This window comes from Chrysemys picta, chromosome 11 (assembly GCF_011386835.1).
Source record: "Chrysemys picta bellii isolate R12L10 chromosome 11, ASM1138683v2, whole genome shotgun sequence".
Taxonomy (NCBI): Eukaryota; Metazoa; Chordata; order Testudines; family Emydidae; genus Chrysemys; species Chrysemys picta.
The window spans coordinates 75010678-75028525 of record NC_088801.1 but is presented as its reverse complement, the minus strand read 5'-3'; the positions used below and the strand labels follow the sequence as shown (position 1 = coordinate 75028525).

Below are 17848 nucleotides of genomic sequence, written 5' to 3'. Positions count from 1 at the left end.
GTATTATCAAATTCTATCCCAACCCTGGACTATCTACCTGTCATTTAATAATTCTAAATTTGAATACAGACAATAAAACCACTAAAGAAATAGCCTAAATCAGACGGAGGTTTCAAGCTATTCACTATTTAACACTTTTATTCTGGGAGGGGATGAATTTAGTTTGCTTAAAATGTTCCAGTCTCTTCCTGGCAAATTCTGAAGAAAGTTACTATAGCTGGAAATGAATTTTTAATTAGGTATACGTTCCTCATTCTACGCCAAAAGCAAGGTCAGAGGTGGCTAAGCAAAAAGTTGTTGGTCTTCGAAGACACAAGCAGACCTGGATAAAAACGCTATAAATGCACTTGAAGGGAACAATATCACAAAAATCTAGTTAACTTATTCTCAAAGGGTAAGGTAGATTAGTTTTCAGAATCTAATATATATTTTGTGATCTATAAGAGAAAAAAGTTTAGGCTTCATATAGCTAAAAGATGCAAAAAAAGCACAAACTATTTTTTCCATTTGCAGGTCATCTAAGATGCCAGTAACCGAGTATCTTTTACTACTGAACAGATGAGGAAAAAGTAGGAGAGAAAGTTTGAATTTTAATTAACATTTACGCTAATATGTACTGTATTACAGTATCTGGTATGCCAAGTCCCCAGTACACTCATCTTTACATGCCTTCTGTTTTCAAAACGTGAGCCAATGCTGCTGAATACATAGTGTAAAGTGTCAAACTGATACATTTGTTTAGCTGCTACACCAAAATCCTTTTGTGCATTCATGGAATTTGTAGGCGTTCCTCCCCTGCAGCTGCAGCAACAGTTTACCCCATACAATATGGAAGTTCTACCAGGGCTGCTTGTATAGCATGAGATATGATTGCCTCTCCCTCAGGCACGCATAACTTACCAACTGTTTTACTGGGACGCTCTACTAAGTGCCTTTTAAAATACATTTACAGTATTTAACTTTGATTTCCCATGGCACTGAACTCCGCAGGTTGGTTACATGCTTAATAACCAGCATTTACTTTTATTTTAGATTTACCTCACATTTTGAGTGATTTCCTATTCTTGTATTATGGACATATTTAAAAAGGAGTAACTGATTATTTTTCTATATACTCTAATCTTTATATTACAATTTTTGATGGAGATTTAAATACATTCTCAAGACACCAAAATATAAGACACACAGTAGTAAAAGTTCTCATTAATGACCTTTTCTACAGAGGTTAATAAATATTTACATGTGCTGATTACCAAGAAATGATTACTGGTCATCAGAATGGGAAGCATGTTTTCCTCACTGATGAAATGCTTTTAGTTAATTCACACTTCAGCATAAAAGCATGCAGGTTAAATTCGAGTTCTGTCTCTCACTGTGCCTCTCTGAAAGTTTAGCTGATGTTAATATCACATGTTCAGTCTGCAATAAACCAGTACCTTCATTTCTTTCAATCCCTGCATGTATTTGCCTTCTACATCCTGAATCTGGTTCTTTAACTCATTGATATCCTGAGGGAAATGGCAAAAAAAGTGAATGATGTCAAGAAAACTAATGGGCAGTAATCACAGCTGAGTGAGAAGCCGGTGTTCAAAATTCCCATTTACAGACACGTTTCTACTCTAGTTTGAGTTTTCTAAACTTCATTATAAAAAGATGTATAGGCTTTTCACACAATCATCTGTCTTGAACAGATGTATATTCCTGTCCTAATCATTTTGACTGGGAAAATGGGATGTTTCTAGAACAATGATGGTCTTGTGGTTAAGGAACTAGATTGTTTAGCTGCTACACCAAAATCCTTTTGTGCATTCATGAATTCATGAATTCCGTTTTCAGCTCTGCCACAGGTTGTATGACATTGGGCAAGTCCCCCCCTCTCTCTCTCTCGTTCTGCCTCAGTTCCCTATTTGTAAAATGGGAATGATATTTCTCTACTAGCACCCAACAGCGGTGTTGTGAAGATAAATTTATTAATGCATGTGAGGTGCTCACAGCTACATCACTCTATGATACATTTCAGAGAAAAGTGGGAACATGAGCACCAACAGGACACCCTAGGAAGTGTGGGAAATACCACTGGCAAATGGAATAAAGACATTCATTTTAATTATGAGCTCAATTAAAGCTTTACACAATCTCTCTCTCTCTTCCCCCTCCTCCCCCTTGGTCACCTCCTGATGCTAGAACTGCAAAAGAAGTAAAATATTATAATTTGGGGGTGACCAAAGGGCGAGAGAGAGAAAGGGACTGGGTTTGTTTCCACTTTTATAGTTTTTAATACCAGATGGAACTATTCCAATCATCTAGTCTGATCTCCTGCATAACACAGGCCATAGTGTTTCACCCAAGTCCTCCTACATCGAGCCCATAACTTCCAGTTGTGCTACAGCATCTCTTTTTAGAACAACTATGCACCATTTTTCCAAAAAATAAGATTTTTAACCAACCAATAAAATGAAAATACAAAACAGACCATAGTAATATCTTTTATTGGACCAACTTCTGTTGCTGAGAGAGAAGCTTTCGAATTTACATAGAGCTCTTCTTCAGATCACCCGAAGAAGAACTCTGTGAAAGCTTGGCTCTCTCACCAACAGAAGTTGGTCCAATAAAAAAATAGTACCTCACCTACCTTGTCTCTCTAATATCCTGGGGCCAAAATGGCGACACAACTCTGCATAAAACAGACCACGGTTACTGCCCACATTTAGACTTCAGGAGGGCCAAGTCTTTAGATGAATGAGCTGTTTTTGGTCACTCCTGCCAATACTGATTTGCATGTGTAATTTCTCACACATACTGATGGAAAAATATAAAACTATGCTTTTAAATAATTCCACTGCTTACTAGGTCAAACTTAGTGAAAAACTTCAAGACATAGATAAATACATTCTGACTGGAATGACTCCTCTAGCAAGAGACAGTTCCTACCAATACATGTTACTTACAAAGACTTCTTACCTTAATTTCTCTAATGGATGCCTCAGTATCAACGGAGATGGAGGTGTCCCCACTGCCTCTCCGGGAGGAAGTTCCACCCAGAGAGGCTAGTGTAGCTGCTGATAAGCTTGACACAGTACGAGCTCCCTAGAACCATACATACACAGTTAAAATAAGATGGGTTATGAAATAATCCTTTTTAAACACAAAAATGAATGCACGTAAATATTTTGAGAATGTGATCTGCCTTTTTATATGCGTACCAATCAGAATGACCACAATGATCTCTTTGGAACAAAGAAAGTTGTTTTCATTTATAGCATATGGATCATCAGTAGACATGCTGTGCATCAGTGGGTCACAAAAGACCTTCTGTTGAACAAATTTTATGTCCTGAGATTTTTCAGATCATTTATAGTATGGCTACTGACTGAGACAGAAACCTTTACCTTGAGGTCATCAGTTCAAATTTGGGACAGGATGGAAGTGACTGACAGAAGTTACCATCAGATAGCTAATTGGTGAGCTATGAGAAGCAAGTCTGTGCCTTAATTCACAGTAGACAGGTGTCCAACACCACCAAAATTATATAATTGGCACTCATGTTGGCAGTCCCAGCAGACAAGACAAAACTACTTAAGATAGTGAAGTCCAAAGCAGACAGCAAAGAGTTACAAAGGAATCTCACAAAACTGGGCAACCGAGAACAAAATGGCAGATGAAAATCAGTGTTGATAAATGCAAAGTAACACGCATTGGAAAACAATCCCAACTATTCCTACAAAATGATGGGATCCAAAGTAGCTGTTACCACTCAAAAAAGATCTTGGCGTTGTCATGGATAGTTTTCTGAAAATATCCACTCAATGTGCAGTGGCAATCAAAAAAAGCTAACAGACTGTTAGGAACCATTAGGAAAAGGATAGATAAGACAGAAAATATCATTATGCCACTATATAAATCCATGGCATGTCCACACAAATACTGAGTGCAGTTCTGGTCACCCCCATCTCAAAAAAGAAACATAAGAATTGGAAAAGGTACAGAAAAGGGCAACAAATATGATTAAGGGCATAGAACACCTTCCATATAAAAGATTTAAAAGACTGGCACTTGTCAGCTTGGTAAAGAGACAGCTAAGGGGGGATACGATAGAGGACTATAACATCATGAATGGAGTGGAGAAAATGAAAGTGAATAATTTACTGCTTCACATAACACAAGAACTAAGGGTCACCCAATGAAATTAATAGACAGCAGGTTTAAAACAAATATAAGGAAGTAGTTCTTCACAAAACATACAGTCAACTTACGGAACTCATTGCCAGGGGATGTTGTGAAGGACAAAACCATAACAGGGCTTAAAAAGAATTAGGTAAGTTCATGGAGGATAAGTCCATCAATGGCGATTAGCCAAAAGGGTCAAGGTCACAACCCCATGCTTTGGGGGTCCCTAAGCCTCCGACTGCCAGAAGCTGGGAATGTACGACAGGGGTTTGGATCACTAGACAATTGCCCCAGTTCTATTAATTCCCTCTGAAGCATCTGGTACCGGCCACTGCCAGAAGACAGGATCATGGCTAAATGGACCGCTGGTCTGATCCAGTGTGGTCATTCTTATGTTCTTACTATATGAAGCCATATCCTGCCATGGATTTTATTCAAAATTTGTGTAAATTTAATGCAAGTTTAACATATGGAAAAGTGGTAAGATGTGTGTTATGATCAATATAATTCATGTCAACTTTCTTACCTTCTCAAAGTCTTTTTCTGGCCTTTCTTCAACCTGCAAACAAAAGAGATTATTTAGAAGCAATAATTGGATAATATTGGACAAAGGGAAGACAAAATAAGGCAGGCTGTTTGCTTTTAAACCTAACTCTGCTAGGGATCAGAGGAAGAAGGTTCACTGGCAAGATATTCCGCTCAAAGAGCAACCACAATACATAGCACTGTAATGGCATTTGGGGGAGGAAGCAGTCTGGATCACACCTCAAGTCTTCCTTGGTGTACCATACATTTTAAGATGGGGTATTCTTCTAACTGATAAAGAGAAGCTTGTGAATTTTTCTGTTAGGACTGCTCGTGTGTTATGTAAGTTCTTTTTACCTTAATCAAGAAAGCCATATTTCAAATAATTTCAAATCATTCAGAAATTAGACATTTGTATAGGCCACATATAAATCACTTGGAATAGAAATCCATATCCAAATCTCAGCCACCCAAGAGCATACTCCAGATTAGAAACTAAACTATAATAAGCTGCTGAAAAGGGGGGTAGAAAAAGAAAAGATGAATGAGATTAACCAGAAGGTGGTCTTGGGGTGGCCATAACTTTGTTGTAGCTGAGTTCTTTATATTACAAATAGAAAATAAAATATTTAGAGTGTGTCTCACACATGGAGGAGACTGGGGAAAATAGATAGGCACAAGGAGGGGCCCTTGGGATCTATGTAAATCCTCCCAATGTAGTGCAAATGATCAGGTGGTAATCTATCCCTAAGGGCAAGGGTTGAAGTCCCATTGGCAGAGAATGTACCTCCCTTGGATTGCAAAAAGAAGTAGTCCAAGTGTTCAAGGGGAGAGTACAGTGGTTTAGGGTAAGAGTTGGGCAGGAAAAAACTGCAAATTTGAAATTTCAGTTCCAAAACACAACAAAAAAAAATACCCATGAAACTAAATTCAAGAAGTTTTGCTTTGGGTAAAAATATTTCATCCTGATCAAATTAGAACATCTTGTTCCAATTTCACCTTTTAAAATGTTATATAATATAAAACGGAACTAAAAAAATAACTTAAAAAAAATCAAAAGGTTCTTTTCCGAAAAGGCTGAAATGGAACATTGACCTTGTTTGAAAAAAATGGAACAGAGCATTCCAAATAAAATTCTGTCCATCTCTATTTCAGGCTCAGCAAGTCAGTCATTTGAGGACTGATATAATGCTATTTTGGTATTTTATTTTTGGATGTAAAGGAAGGGGAATACGGGGGGCGGGGGGACTGGAAAGGTGGTAAGAGGATTAATAAAGGAATTAACTACGGAAGTTTACAAGCAGAAATCAAGCCCACTCAGGCACACAATTATGAATACAACATAATTAGAAATGAAACATCTGCCATACAATGGTTCATGCCTTCAAACAGCCGAAGAAACATACAACCTTCAAGTTTTGGATAAGCTAACGAGTTATCAGTGTCTTTCCCTTTAAGGTATCATTTTTGAATGTCAAAGGGCTAAGTAATGTCATTAAAAGGAAAAGAGGTCTGGTAGAACTAAAAAAACCACTCAGATTATTTCACTTCAAGAAACTCATTTTCAGGAGGATCAGATTGTGGCAGGAAAGAATTGGTTTCAATATGACTTTTTTGCTTCTGCCAAAGGCATATTTGCTAAACACGGACATTTTCAGATTAATGATCATTTTAAGACTGAAGGATGGTTTATTTGATTAAACAGCACAATTGCGGAGTTATTAACAATAGTGGGCTCAGTCTAGGATCCAAGTCAAAAGCAAAGCACATTTTAAAAACATTTCTTTAAGATACTGCAACACTTTGGGAAGGGTAAATCCTACTTGGAAAAGCCTTCAACTGTAGACCAATTTCTTACTGGGACAAATCTGATAAGAAAGAAAAAATAAAGAAATAGGTGTAGCATTAACCTTTCCGTACCAACTATTCCATCTCAGGTAACCAGAGATCTGGATGATGGGATGGATTGCACCCTCAGCAAGTTCGCGGATGACACTAAACTGAGGGGGAAGGATAGGGTCCAGAGTGACCTAGACAAATTGGAGGATTGGGCCAAAAGAAATCTGATGAGGTTCAACAAGGACAAGTGCAGAGTCCTGCACTTAGGACAGAAGAATCCCATGCACTGCTACAGGCTGGGGACCGACTGGCTAATCAGCAGTTCTGCAGAACAGGACCCGGGGATTACAGTGGTTGAGAAACTGGATATCAGTCAACAGTGTGCCCCTGTTGCCAAGAAAGCTAACAGCATATTGGGCTGCATTAGTAGGAGCACTGCCAGCAGATCGAGGGAAGTGATTATTCCCCTCTATTTGGCTCTGGTAAGGCCACATCTGGAGTATTGCGTCCAGTTTTGCGCCCCCCCCCCCCCCCACCACCACCACCACACACACAAAGGATGTGGACAAATTGGAGAGAGTCCAGCAGAGGGCAACAAAAATGAGTAGGGGGCTGGGGAACATGACTTATGAGGAGAGGCTGAGAGAACTGGGCTTATTTAGTCTGCAGAAGAGAAGAGTGAGGGGGGATGAGATAGCAGCCTTCAACTACCTGAAGGGGGATTCCAAAGAGGATGGAACTCGGCTGTTCTCAGTGGTGGCAGATGACTGAACAAGGAGCAATGGTCTCAAATTGCAGTCGGGGAGGTTTAGGTTGGATATTAGGAAAAACTATTTCACTAGGAAGGTGGTGAAGCACTGGAATGGGTTACCTAGGGAGGTGGTGGAATTTCCATCTTTTAAGGCCTGGCTTGACAAAGCCCTGGCTGGGATAATTTAGTTGGTGCTGGTCCTGCTTTGAGCAAGGGGTTGGACTAGATGACCTCCTGAGGTCTCTTCCAACCCTAATCTTCTATGATTCTATGAAATGCTTGTTTCTAAATCTTTAATGAAGCAGACAAGATCTATAGAAACTGGCATAGTCAAATAACCCCATTAGAAGTTATACTGCATGGTTGGTGTGGATCTCAAAGATGATTTATGGACAATGAGTTAAGCTTCTCCAAGACAAAAACTGGACAACAACAATTAAAGAGGACATTATATTTATATCATTTAAAAGTATTGAACAAAGAGATATCTTCTGTGGTAGGCATTTGGAGAAGTTTTTAGGGGTCAGCTGATAATCTCCTTTTTCAATTGAGAGGTTCTGCTTAAGAAAAATTAAAATCAGGAGATTCATAAAACCCCAGGGTCAAAATAGTATATAAATAGTTAACTAATATTAGTGGGAAACTAAATATGTTGATGACACATGCCACTGAAGAAGCCCTTAGATATATAAAACCAATGTTTTATGAAACAGGAAATAAAAGTGGTAAGTTACGGTCTTAAACTTATAGTGATTCAAAAGCAACCATTACGCTGCCAATTAACAGTCAGCAACAGATACACACCATAGTGATGTGTGCTACTTTTGCTGATTATAAACCCACTCTACTTCATTTACACAAGCTCTGAAGTGATTCAAAGATATCTGGAAGTAGCAGGCTTGCCAAAAATACATGAAATTGATAAAGAAACTGTAGATAATAGAAGAAGAAATCTTAGAGGTAACACCAAGCATGGCAAGTACTAAAATTCCAAGACCTGATGGCTCTCCAGGTGAGTTTTATAAGGTAGTTTAAGGAGAATAGTAGGTCCTTTGAGGGATCCCTTTAGGGCCATTTTAAGCTCCAACCTAAGGCCTGGTCACCACGATAATATTAGAGTGCCGTAGGCCTCCTTGTGTCGACCTAATTGTGCATAAGTCTACACTTAAATTTGCCTCCCACCAATGTAAGTTCTTCATTATGCACAAGTAACAGCACCTCGCCAAGTGGCATTGAGCCATGGTCCATGTACTGAAGTTGACACAGCACAAATGTAGACATAGGGTTGATTAAGGTTAATGCAAACAGTCCTCCAGCAGCTATCCCACAATGCCCGATACTGACTGCTCTGGTCACGGTTGTCAACTCCACTCTCCAGGGTGACAGAGACCAGAAGTTCCCCACACCCATTAAAACCCCACAAATTTTTGAAATGCCTTTTCCTGATTGTCCCATCTTGGCAAGTACACCTAGCAGCTTTCCACTGCTGTGTGCAACTGCCCCACCAGCCATGTTGGCTGCACACTCCAGACATGTTCCTGCCTGGAGCAGACAGGAGGTATTTTATCTCCGGGGCCTGTAGAGAGAAGAGGCTATGCAAGCACAGCTATGGACCGGCCACAGAAACATGGACATCTATGAGCAGATTGTACAGGAAATGCAGGAGAGGAGTGAGACAGGGTTCAGCAGCAGTGCCGTGTGAAAGTAAAGGAACTGCAGCAGGCATACCAGAAGGCCAGGGAGGCCGGCAATCAATCTGGTGCTGAGCCGCAGACCTCCTGCTTTTACAAAGAACTACATGTCATATTTGGTGAACACCCCACCGCCACCCTACACACCACTGTGGATACTCCAAGGCCCCTGGTGTGAACAGTGAGGAGGAGAGTGGGGGTCCTGCGACTGGGGGGGTCCAGCTATTCCATGAGCCAGGAGCTGTTTGAGAATCCACTGCAGTCCAATCAGTGCCAGTAGTTGAGCACAGGGAAGCCTGATGCAGGAGAAGGAACCTCAGGTAAATGTGTGATTGTATTTCCCATTACAATGATGTACTGATATCTCCCCCCAACTTAGCAGGACACAGCCACTGACTTTTCATTAATTTACTTGTACTAGAAAAGGCCGTGAGTACAATAAAGAGGTAGAGTTGCTCTCGGTTTTTCATTGCTCCTGCAGAATTAGCAGGGGGCCCATATGGAGCATTTTATGTACACAGGGGTGTCCCTTGAATCCTCTTCAAAAATCTTAGTGAAATTTCCATGGACGTATATTGCAATCCTCTCCCAAAAGTTTCTAGGGATGGCAGCCTTATTTCTTCCTCCGCGGTAGGACACCTTCCTGTGCCAGTCAGCAATAACTTCAGCAGGCACCATTGCAGTCAACAGGCTAGCAGCATACAGGTCTGGATGGCTTTGAGACACCAGCAACAGCTGTGCTCTCTGTGCCTTTGTTACCCTCAGAAGTAAGATTTCAGCTACATTCACCATCTCTTGCAGAAAATGGAGCCATAATGGGAACCTGACTCTGCAGTCCCAGTCACTCCTGCACGACTCGTTTCTGCCCCATCATGCATTGCCAAAACGTCCCAAAAAGACAGTGCCCTGAATGGTGGCACTGGGTTGCATACTGGGATACCTACCCATGGTGCACCACACTCCTGGTGAGTTCTTGCAGTGCTGACATGAGGAGGATGCGCACAAGCAATATATTAACTGCAGCAGCTTTTATGCTGACGTAACTTGCACTGGCAGAAGTCTATAGTGTAGAAATGCCCTCAGCTATCCCCAGTTAGTTAAGAACAGACATCAGCATGGTAAAAGGCCCTTAACATTTGAACCAAGTGGAAACTGTAAACAGTGAAAGTTCAGGAAAGAAAGTTTGTTTTTCTTTGAGGTTACACAAAGTTCTTGCCAAACAAACAATGCTGAACTTCCAAGTTTCTGTGCAACAAAGAATGCTATCACACAAGCAAACCGATGGAGAACAACCTAACAGCCTCCGAACTGCTCACCATACTTTTTACTGTAAAAATAATAGCTAATAAATATATGCTACAGAAAAAATGAAAGAATAAAGTACTTGCCAAGAAAGTAATATAAATAGGAATACAGCTAATAAAAATGTAAAAGCTTTTTATTGTAGGACTATTGAAATAAATCAAAATCTATACGTTTTAATAATGTATAATACTCATATCTACTAACAGACCACCACCTGAATGCCCATCATTTCATGGGGGGTTATGCAAGAGAGAAGGAGAAGGAAGGCGTACGTAGAGTCATTTTCAGGAAAATTCCTATGTGCAGCATTGTAATCTGGCAAGGGGTACAAGCTGTTCTTTGTAAAATAAGCACATCACAAAGGGATCAGAGTTCAGCCTCTTTTGAAGGTTATTTTTCAGAATAAAAGCAGAGCCATATTACAAAAGTGTCAGCACTATCAGAGGGCTGAATGCAGCTGGAAGCCAAGCAGGAGCAGAATAATTCTACAAGTCCATATATGGAAGTATTGCCTATTCTTCATAAACAGTAATGAACTACTGCAGTTTTTAATACATTTGAAACTTATTTCCCTTACTCTTTCCACTTAACTCGCAAATATTTGATATTAACCCTACAAATGTCTTGCCTCTACACATATCTAGTGCCAGCATCACCATTGTGCACTAATATAGTGGAAGGGAGGGGATAGCTCAGTGGTTTGAGCATTGGCCTGCTAAACCTCCAGGGTTGTGAGTTCAATCCTTGAGGAGGCCATTTAGGGAAATGGGGTAAAAATCTGTCTGGGAATTGGTCCTGTTTTGAGCAGAGTGTCGGACTAGATGACCTCTTGAGGTCCCTTCCAACCCTAATATTTTATGATTCTATGAAGCTCTTCAAGTGTTTTACAAACATTTACTGAATAGACCTCAATACCCCCATGAAATAGGTTCATATTATCCCCAGTCTGCGACAAATAAACAGGAACAACGAAGTTAAGTGACTTCAAGGTCAAACTAAATCAGCAGAAGAGTCAGGCCTTTAATCCAGAACTCCCAGACACCAGCCTCTTAAACTAGACCACGTATGCTTATAAATTTTGACAAAGCAGCTGCTAGAGGACCTTATGTTGTATGGCATCAGGTGCTAAAAAGTCCACAGCCACTGTGTGCATGCATCATTGAATTGCTCCTCAGCTTCATTTCAGTGACATGTGATTAGATCATTTTCCCCATAAAAAACAAGGTCTTATTTTCTGTTTGTTGTGACATGAATGAAATCTGAGATCACATTTTCTATTCTAAAACTAGTAGAGTATTTGGTTCTTAGTGGAGTGAGCTCACCATTGGTACAATTTCACAGTTGTGTTGACCTTTTCTGCTCTATAAATCCAGCACCAGAGGGCAGTCTCAAACTCATAATCAAGAAAGGTTGAAACAGCACCACCTCTGAGATGGACAGGACACACTAATGCTGAATGAGAGATGGACAGTAATTAGATACAAGGAATTATAAACTAACCTTAACACTGAGGAAAGAATTTTTATTACTAATTTTAATAATCAGAATGTAGTGTTCCTTCCTGCCTCATTGGGAAACAGTGACTGATGTAATCAAACGCTACTCCTTAAAAGGACAGTCTGAAAGAGGTAAATTCTATGGGCACACACAGGGCCATATTAAAGTCTTGTGCATTTCAATAATAGTCAAAGTCTACCTTGCTGTAGGAATCAGCACAGAACTTTTAAAGGTTACTTACTAGCAAGAAAACCTTTGAACTTTGTCAGGTGAGGATTAGGTGTTTCTTCAGGATTCTTTGTAACTAACTTAGATAAGGAAAGCCTGTTAAATCAATCTTTCTTACTTAAACAAACATATCGGGAATTTCTGGAATGCAAGTCAGCACTGCAGCAGACCTCCACTCCAGACAAGCTGAAGCACAAACAGATCTGTCACTCTTCACTGGCTATAGCTGTCAACTTTGATATACCAGTAAAATTTTAAAATTGAATGGAAGACTGGATTGGATGAAAGCTGTGAAAATTGAGGGCAAAGTATCAAACAATTAACAAATTTGCTTAGAATTAAATCTACTTCTGTTATCACTTGTATTCTGTTCATCATTAAAGGTGTTAGTTAGGAGTAAGGAGTTAGTTGCAGCTCTGCTAAACAATTACTATGTTGGTTTGTTACAACAAGGCCTGCACATTCTCCTAACCGCACTTGCATTTTCAAAGACATGGCTTATAATGAAAATATTGTGATGCCAATCTAGTACAGCCCCTCATAGGCTACAAAAAAAACTGACCATTGGTCCCCACCCTTCTGAATGTCTCCAAGAAATGGGAAAAGGAACATAGCACAGATTAGGGTTACCATACGTCCGTATTTCCCTGGACATGTCCGGCTTTTTAGTTGTTAATTGCCGTCCGGATTTTTTAAATATATAAAAACGTCCAGAAAATACGGACGTATGATAAACCTACCCACTGCCCCCTCTCCTCTTGGGGTGTCAGCTCGCTCAGCCTGCGGATTGCAACCCCCCTGTGCTGCTGCAACCCTGCGCCCCACAGCTAGGAGCGGTGGTGTCTCTGCAGCCAGCTGCTGGTGTGGGGGACCCGCAGCTGCTTCTCCCTCCTCCGAGCATCCCCCGCAGCTCTGGCAGAGCCTCAGTCTCCCCCCTCCGTCCCGGCCGTGCAAGGAGCCCCCCCGCCAGCGGTCCGTGCAGCCGGAGCTGCCTCCCCCCCGGCGGAGCTGCTGCCTGGGGGTGGGTCCTGGTGCAGGGGAAAGTTTCTCAGTGCGCGGCAGCGGCGGATCCCGGGAGCCCGAGCTCCCCCACCCAGGAAAGGCCCGCGCTGCAGTGCCTCCCGCAGCCTGGCCAGGTCCGTCTGGGAGCGGGGTGGAGGCTCCCCTGAGGGAAGTGAAGAGTGGGGAGCTCTGAGGCATGGGCTGTGGAGAGTGGGGGGCTGTGGAGGGGTTGGGCTATGGGAGGAGGTGGGGAAATGAAGGATAGGGGTTATGGAGGAAGGTGAAGGGGAGGACAGAGGTGGGGGGCGCTATGGAAGGTGGGGGCTATGGGGCAGGGGCTGTGGAGAGTGGGGGGGGCTGCGGAGGGCAGGCTCTCAGGAGAGGGGGCACTGAGGCAGGAGAAGGCTGAGGATGGGCACTGTGGAGAGCGGGTGGCTCTGGGGTGAGGCCTGGGGGGTCCGGCGGGAGGGCAGGAGGCGGCTCTGGGGTGAGGCCTGGGGGGTCAGGTGGGCGGGCAGGAGGTGGCTCTGGGGTGAGGCTTAGAGGGTCAGGCGGGTGGGAGGCAGCTCTGGGGTGAGGCCTGGGGGGTCTGGCGGGTGGGAGGAAGCGGCTCTGAAGTGAGGCCTGGGGTTCCGGCGGGCAGGCAGGGGGGAGGAGGCTCTGGGGTAGGGTTACCATACGTCCGAATTTTCCCAGACATGTCCGACTTTTTGGTCCTCAAATCCCCGTCTGGGAGGAATTTCCAAAAAGCCGGACATGTCCAGGAAAATAGGGAGGCATGGTAAGGGGACCACCTCCTCCCCGGGCTCCAACTTTCAGGGTTCCCGCCGCTCTCCACTGCAGCGGGGGCCGAAGCAACTTCCCCAGTGCAGCAGCAGCTGGGGGGCGGGAAGGAGGAGGGGGAATGCGGGGTGCTATGGGGAGGGGGGCGGAGTTTGGGGTGGGGCCAGGGCCCCGTGGAGTGTTGTGCACTTTTTGCAGTGTTGTGCCTGGCTACCAAAATATGCCTTTGAATTCCAAACATGTTGTCCTCTTTTTAGCTCTGAGAAATCTTTTAACACAGATTTAGAGAATAACAAAATTGGTTTCAAAGAAGTATCTTTCAAACTACTAGCTCCCCTTAGTGATTAAAAAGTCTGAACATTTTGAAATTTCCAGACTTAATAGCATACAGTGACACTCTCCTCTTTTCTCAGCATTTGAAAGGCTAATCTACATGATCAGGATTTACCTCCAATTTTTTCTTAATTACTGAAGATTTATGGAAAGTGAAATCTGCCAGCATTATCCTGAAGATCTGTATTTATACAGAAAACTATGCAGTTTGTTATATTAGCATGTAGTTATTGTACATACACACAGAGACAGGAGTGGGAAATAAAGCGGCAGTCACATGATGGAAGGGATTAACTGAGCACCAGATCAATTTGCAATCAGTAAACTTGACTAAGTACCATAATCTTATCACTTCAGTTTAACTACACACACATGCAAATATAGAAATTAATTATAATTTTATGTATATCATTTTAATATAACCAACTATATTCCCAACACATGCATGCATATTAAAGACTTCACAGCACTAAGACTCGAGAATGCAGATTTAGCCCTGCACAATTGCTTGCAGGTGCAGCTACTGTCGTTTTTTGCAAAAAGGAGCTGAAATCAGTGCTGGGTGGAGAAATGGAGTAGTGAGAAAAGGTTAGGAGTTTGAGGGACATTTTCCCATCTTTAATTTGAGAAATCAGTATCTTTCAATGGCACTCCACTCCTTCAAAACATACATTGTGAAAGCTTAATACCATTTAGTTGAGTTTGTTTCTCTCTCAGCACAATTAGCCAGGGTAGGAAATAGGTACGGTTGTGTGCTGACTTGAATACATACATCTGTAAGGGTGGGAAAACCAAGCTAATTTCAATGCTGCCAACTTACATGATATTTATTATTTTTCTCACAATACCTGGACTTCTCCTTAACTGTTTAAGTACCTATTAATTAAGTGTCCCTATTCATTCTAATTTTCCTGCAGGGCTGAAATCCAGCTTTCAATGGCACTTAAAAATGCTATTGATATATTATATGCATTGTAAAAACTCCACAGATCCTTCAGAACCATTACATACTATTATGCCATTAAGTACTTGTTTAAAAATGCCAATATTTACTCTCAGGTTAATGGCTGCAGTATGTTAGCTGTGCGCTGAAAATCCTCACCATACCATTTAAAAAAAAATCAGAAATACAGACGCTCCCCGACTTACGCAAGCGTTCCGTTCCAGAACACCTTGCGTAACTCGAATTTTGCATAAGTTGGAAACGTATACCCGACAATTATGCAAAACAAACAAACAAAAACCCAACTATTTCTAGCTTACGGAACTTTTCCTGTAAGTGCGGATTTGCATACGTCGGGTTTGCGTAACCTGGGGGGCATCTGTACCCTGAACTTTATGATGCAAGGTTTGTTTTTAAAGCATTAGGATATTACCTCCAAAGATCTTTTTTCCAGAGATCCATTTCTCAGTAACTCAAGATAAAAAAAACCCTGAAAGACTGGATTTTTCAGTAATACATTTTCAAACTAAAAATGTTTTTATTTTTAATAGTACAATTTTAAAATAAACATTATTGGGCTGAGATCATACAAGCCTACATTTAGTCCTGTTTCATGTTGATACATATGTCAGAAAGTCAATCACCCTGAGTCAAATACATAGTTATTTATGGGAAAATTTTGTACAATGTTACCAAATTTCATACCAGCATAACTCTACTACTGTTTGAGCCAAATACAAGAACCAAAAAACAAACTCCTGAAGACTAACACTATCTAATGAAAGGAAGTCTTTCAAAGTCAGGTTTACATGTTAATAAGTAACCCCTATGGCAAGCTAACAACAAAGAGAGCACCTTTACAGAAAAATGCCATATCATAGTTACATCAGCTGAATTCTATGGACTTTAGTGAGTGGAACCTCTTAAGTAAGGGATCTTAAACATCAAAGTCTTGTGTGGACATTAAGCTCCACTGATCCCTTCTGTAAAATAAAGTGGGGTCGTGTCCATCAAAAGTTTACCTTCTAGGCACTGCTGTCTCACGTGCTATACACCTTCACTCATACTCTGTTGCTTTTCAATAACAGTAAACATAGAATGGTTTACTGTTATTTCTAAACTGCTTTGGCATCCTTCTGGGATGGAAGCCATTGTGTGTAAAAAATAAGACTGAACAATGTTCCTGAAATCAAGCTGCTGCTAACTATATTTTGGGAAAACCTTTGCTTAACTTAATCTAGGGTACATGCAGGATGTCAGAAAGCCATGTAAAGGAGAATATAGACTGTTCCTCAAACTCCAGCTCACTTTGAAACATCCTTAGATTGCATATTTAAGAACAGCAGATTGAGTGGCACAGTGGTTTATGTACCAGCCGTCTTCTCACTGACTCTTCAAATTTGGCTCATTTATTATGCAATATATTGGCTCACTTGACTTGAGTACACTTAAACTTGTTCACACTATCAGACCTGAAGTCAGCTGTTTCTGTGGAATTCCACTTCATTTTCTGCATCATTGAACTAATTCAAACCCCTCCCAATTTATACCTACAAAGGATCTGTCTCTTTCTCCTGGGAGGAGAAGTTTTGAGTTCAGACATCTATTGGTGCAAAGTGGGACTGCTTCATTATACCCCCCATCCCGACCTTCTCCTTTTCCCATGTAGCTGGGGTTGCATCACCACATCAGTCTTTTCCAGGCTTGCTGGTCCAATGCTTGCTTTGTATCCTACCATACACAGTCCATCCACCATTTTCTTGGCCATCCTCTTGTTCTTCGCCCATGTACTTTAATCTCAAGCATCTCCCTAACAAGATCCCCTTCATCCATTCTTTGTATACACCCATACAATTTCAGCCTCTTCTCTTACTGCTTCTTTTTGATATCGAAGACCTTTGGTTTCACTCCTGATGACATCATTCTGTTGTCCCTCTTCTTTTTCTAAGAGCAAACTGCTCCGTTCCTAAAATGGGCTCCACCGTTGGACAAACGCAACTGTGATTCTAACATCTTCATACAATGGGACAGCAACGTAATTCCTTATTACTTTGAATGTATATGTCACCATTTCGTTTGTATATTGGTACCAATATGGACTTTTTCCATTCTCTTGGGAGTGTCTTAGCTTTCCAAACTGCACGCAGGACTCACTTGAGCCAGCATATACGAAACTCTCTCAATGCTTTGATAAATTCCACCATGACTTCGTCTGGACCTGCTGCTTTTCCAGGTGCCATCTTCAGCAGTGCAGTCTTGATGTCTGCCTCTGATAGGTCAGAGACATCTGTGATTATCGGTTCCCACAATGGTACTGTAGCATATAAAGTAGACCCTCATTAAGTTGACCCTCAAAGTATTCTTATTCGTTATTCATATTATCACTCACTCTCATATCTATATCTCATCAATACACAGGCTTCCAAACTGGGAACCACATTCACTGGTGACCTTTACAAGAATTAACTGGTACCAGATTTTATTTGTTTTATTTTCAAAAGGAATAATCAAAATTAACAAGCCCCAAACTTATCCTGTTATCTGGGTATTTCACAAAAAGAAACAGGAGGTGTAAGTATTTTCTAAAATTATCTCCCAAGGGAAGGCCTAAAACAACATTCAAGTTTCAGCTCCTCACCTAGGAGAAGCATACACTCAGGGTGGAGTTTATTATGACTGGAGATGTCTACTAGAAGTGGGTGTTCATTCATGTCATCTTCCTACTCCTCCTAAAAGCCCACATCTTTGCTCCCTATGGGGAAATGCTGCAGCATGTATCTGCCA

The 17848-nt window shown here is 41.4% G+C and overlaps 1 protein-coding gene across 50 annotated transcripts in view; it reads right to left on the bottom strand.

Moving 5' to 3' along the window:
• LRRFIP1 (LRR binding FLII interacting protein 1) overlaps nt 1–17848 on the bottom strand; it is a 177227-nt gene that overhangs the window by 24884 nt on the left and 134495 nt on the right. For 33 of the 50 annotated variants that reach the window (XR_010591662.1, XR_006175448.2, XM_065562201.1 and 30 more), the window contains 3 exons: nt 4694–4726; nt 2962–3087; nt 1437–1508 (listed from right to left, as the gene is read on the bottom strand). Coding sequence is in view for 47 of the 50 variants with exons in the window: in XM_065562201.1 (XP_065418273.1) it covers nt 1437–1508; nt 2962–3087; nt 4694–4726 (231 nt within the window). In the remaining 3 variants the exon portion in view is untranslated. The remainder of the gene's footprint in view (nt 1–1436; nt 1509–2961; nt 3088–4693; nt 4727–17848) is intronic. The other 17 variants (XR_010591663.1, XM_065562209.1, XM_065562199.1 and 14 more) reach the window with 1 other exon arrangement.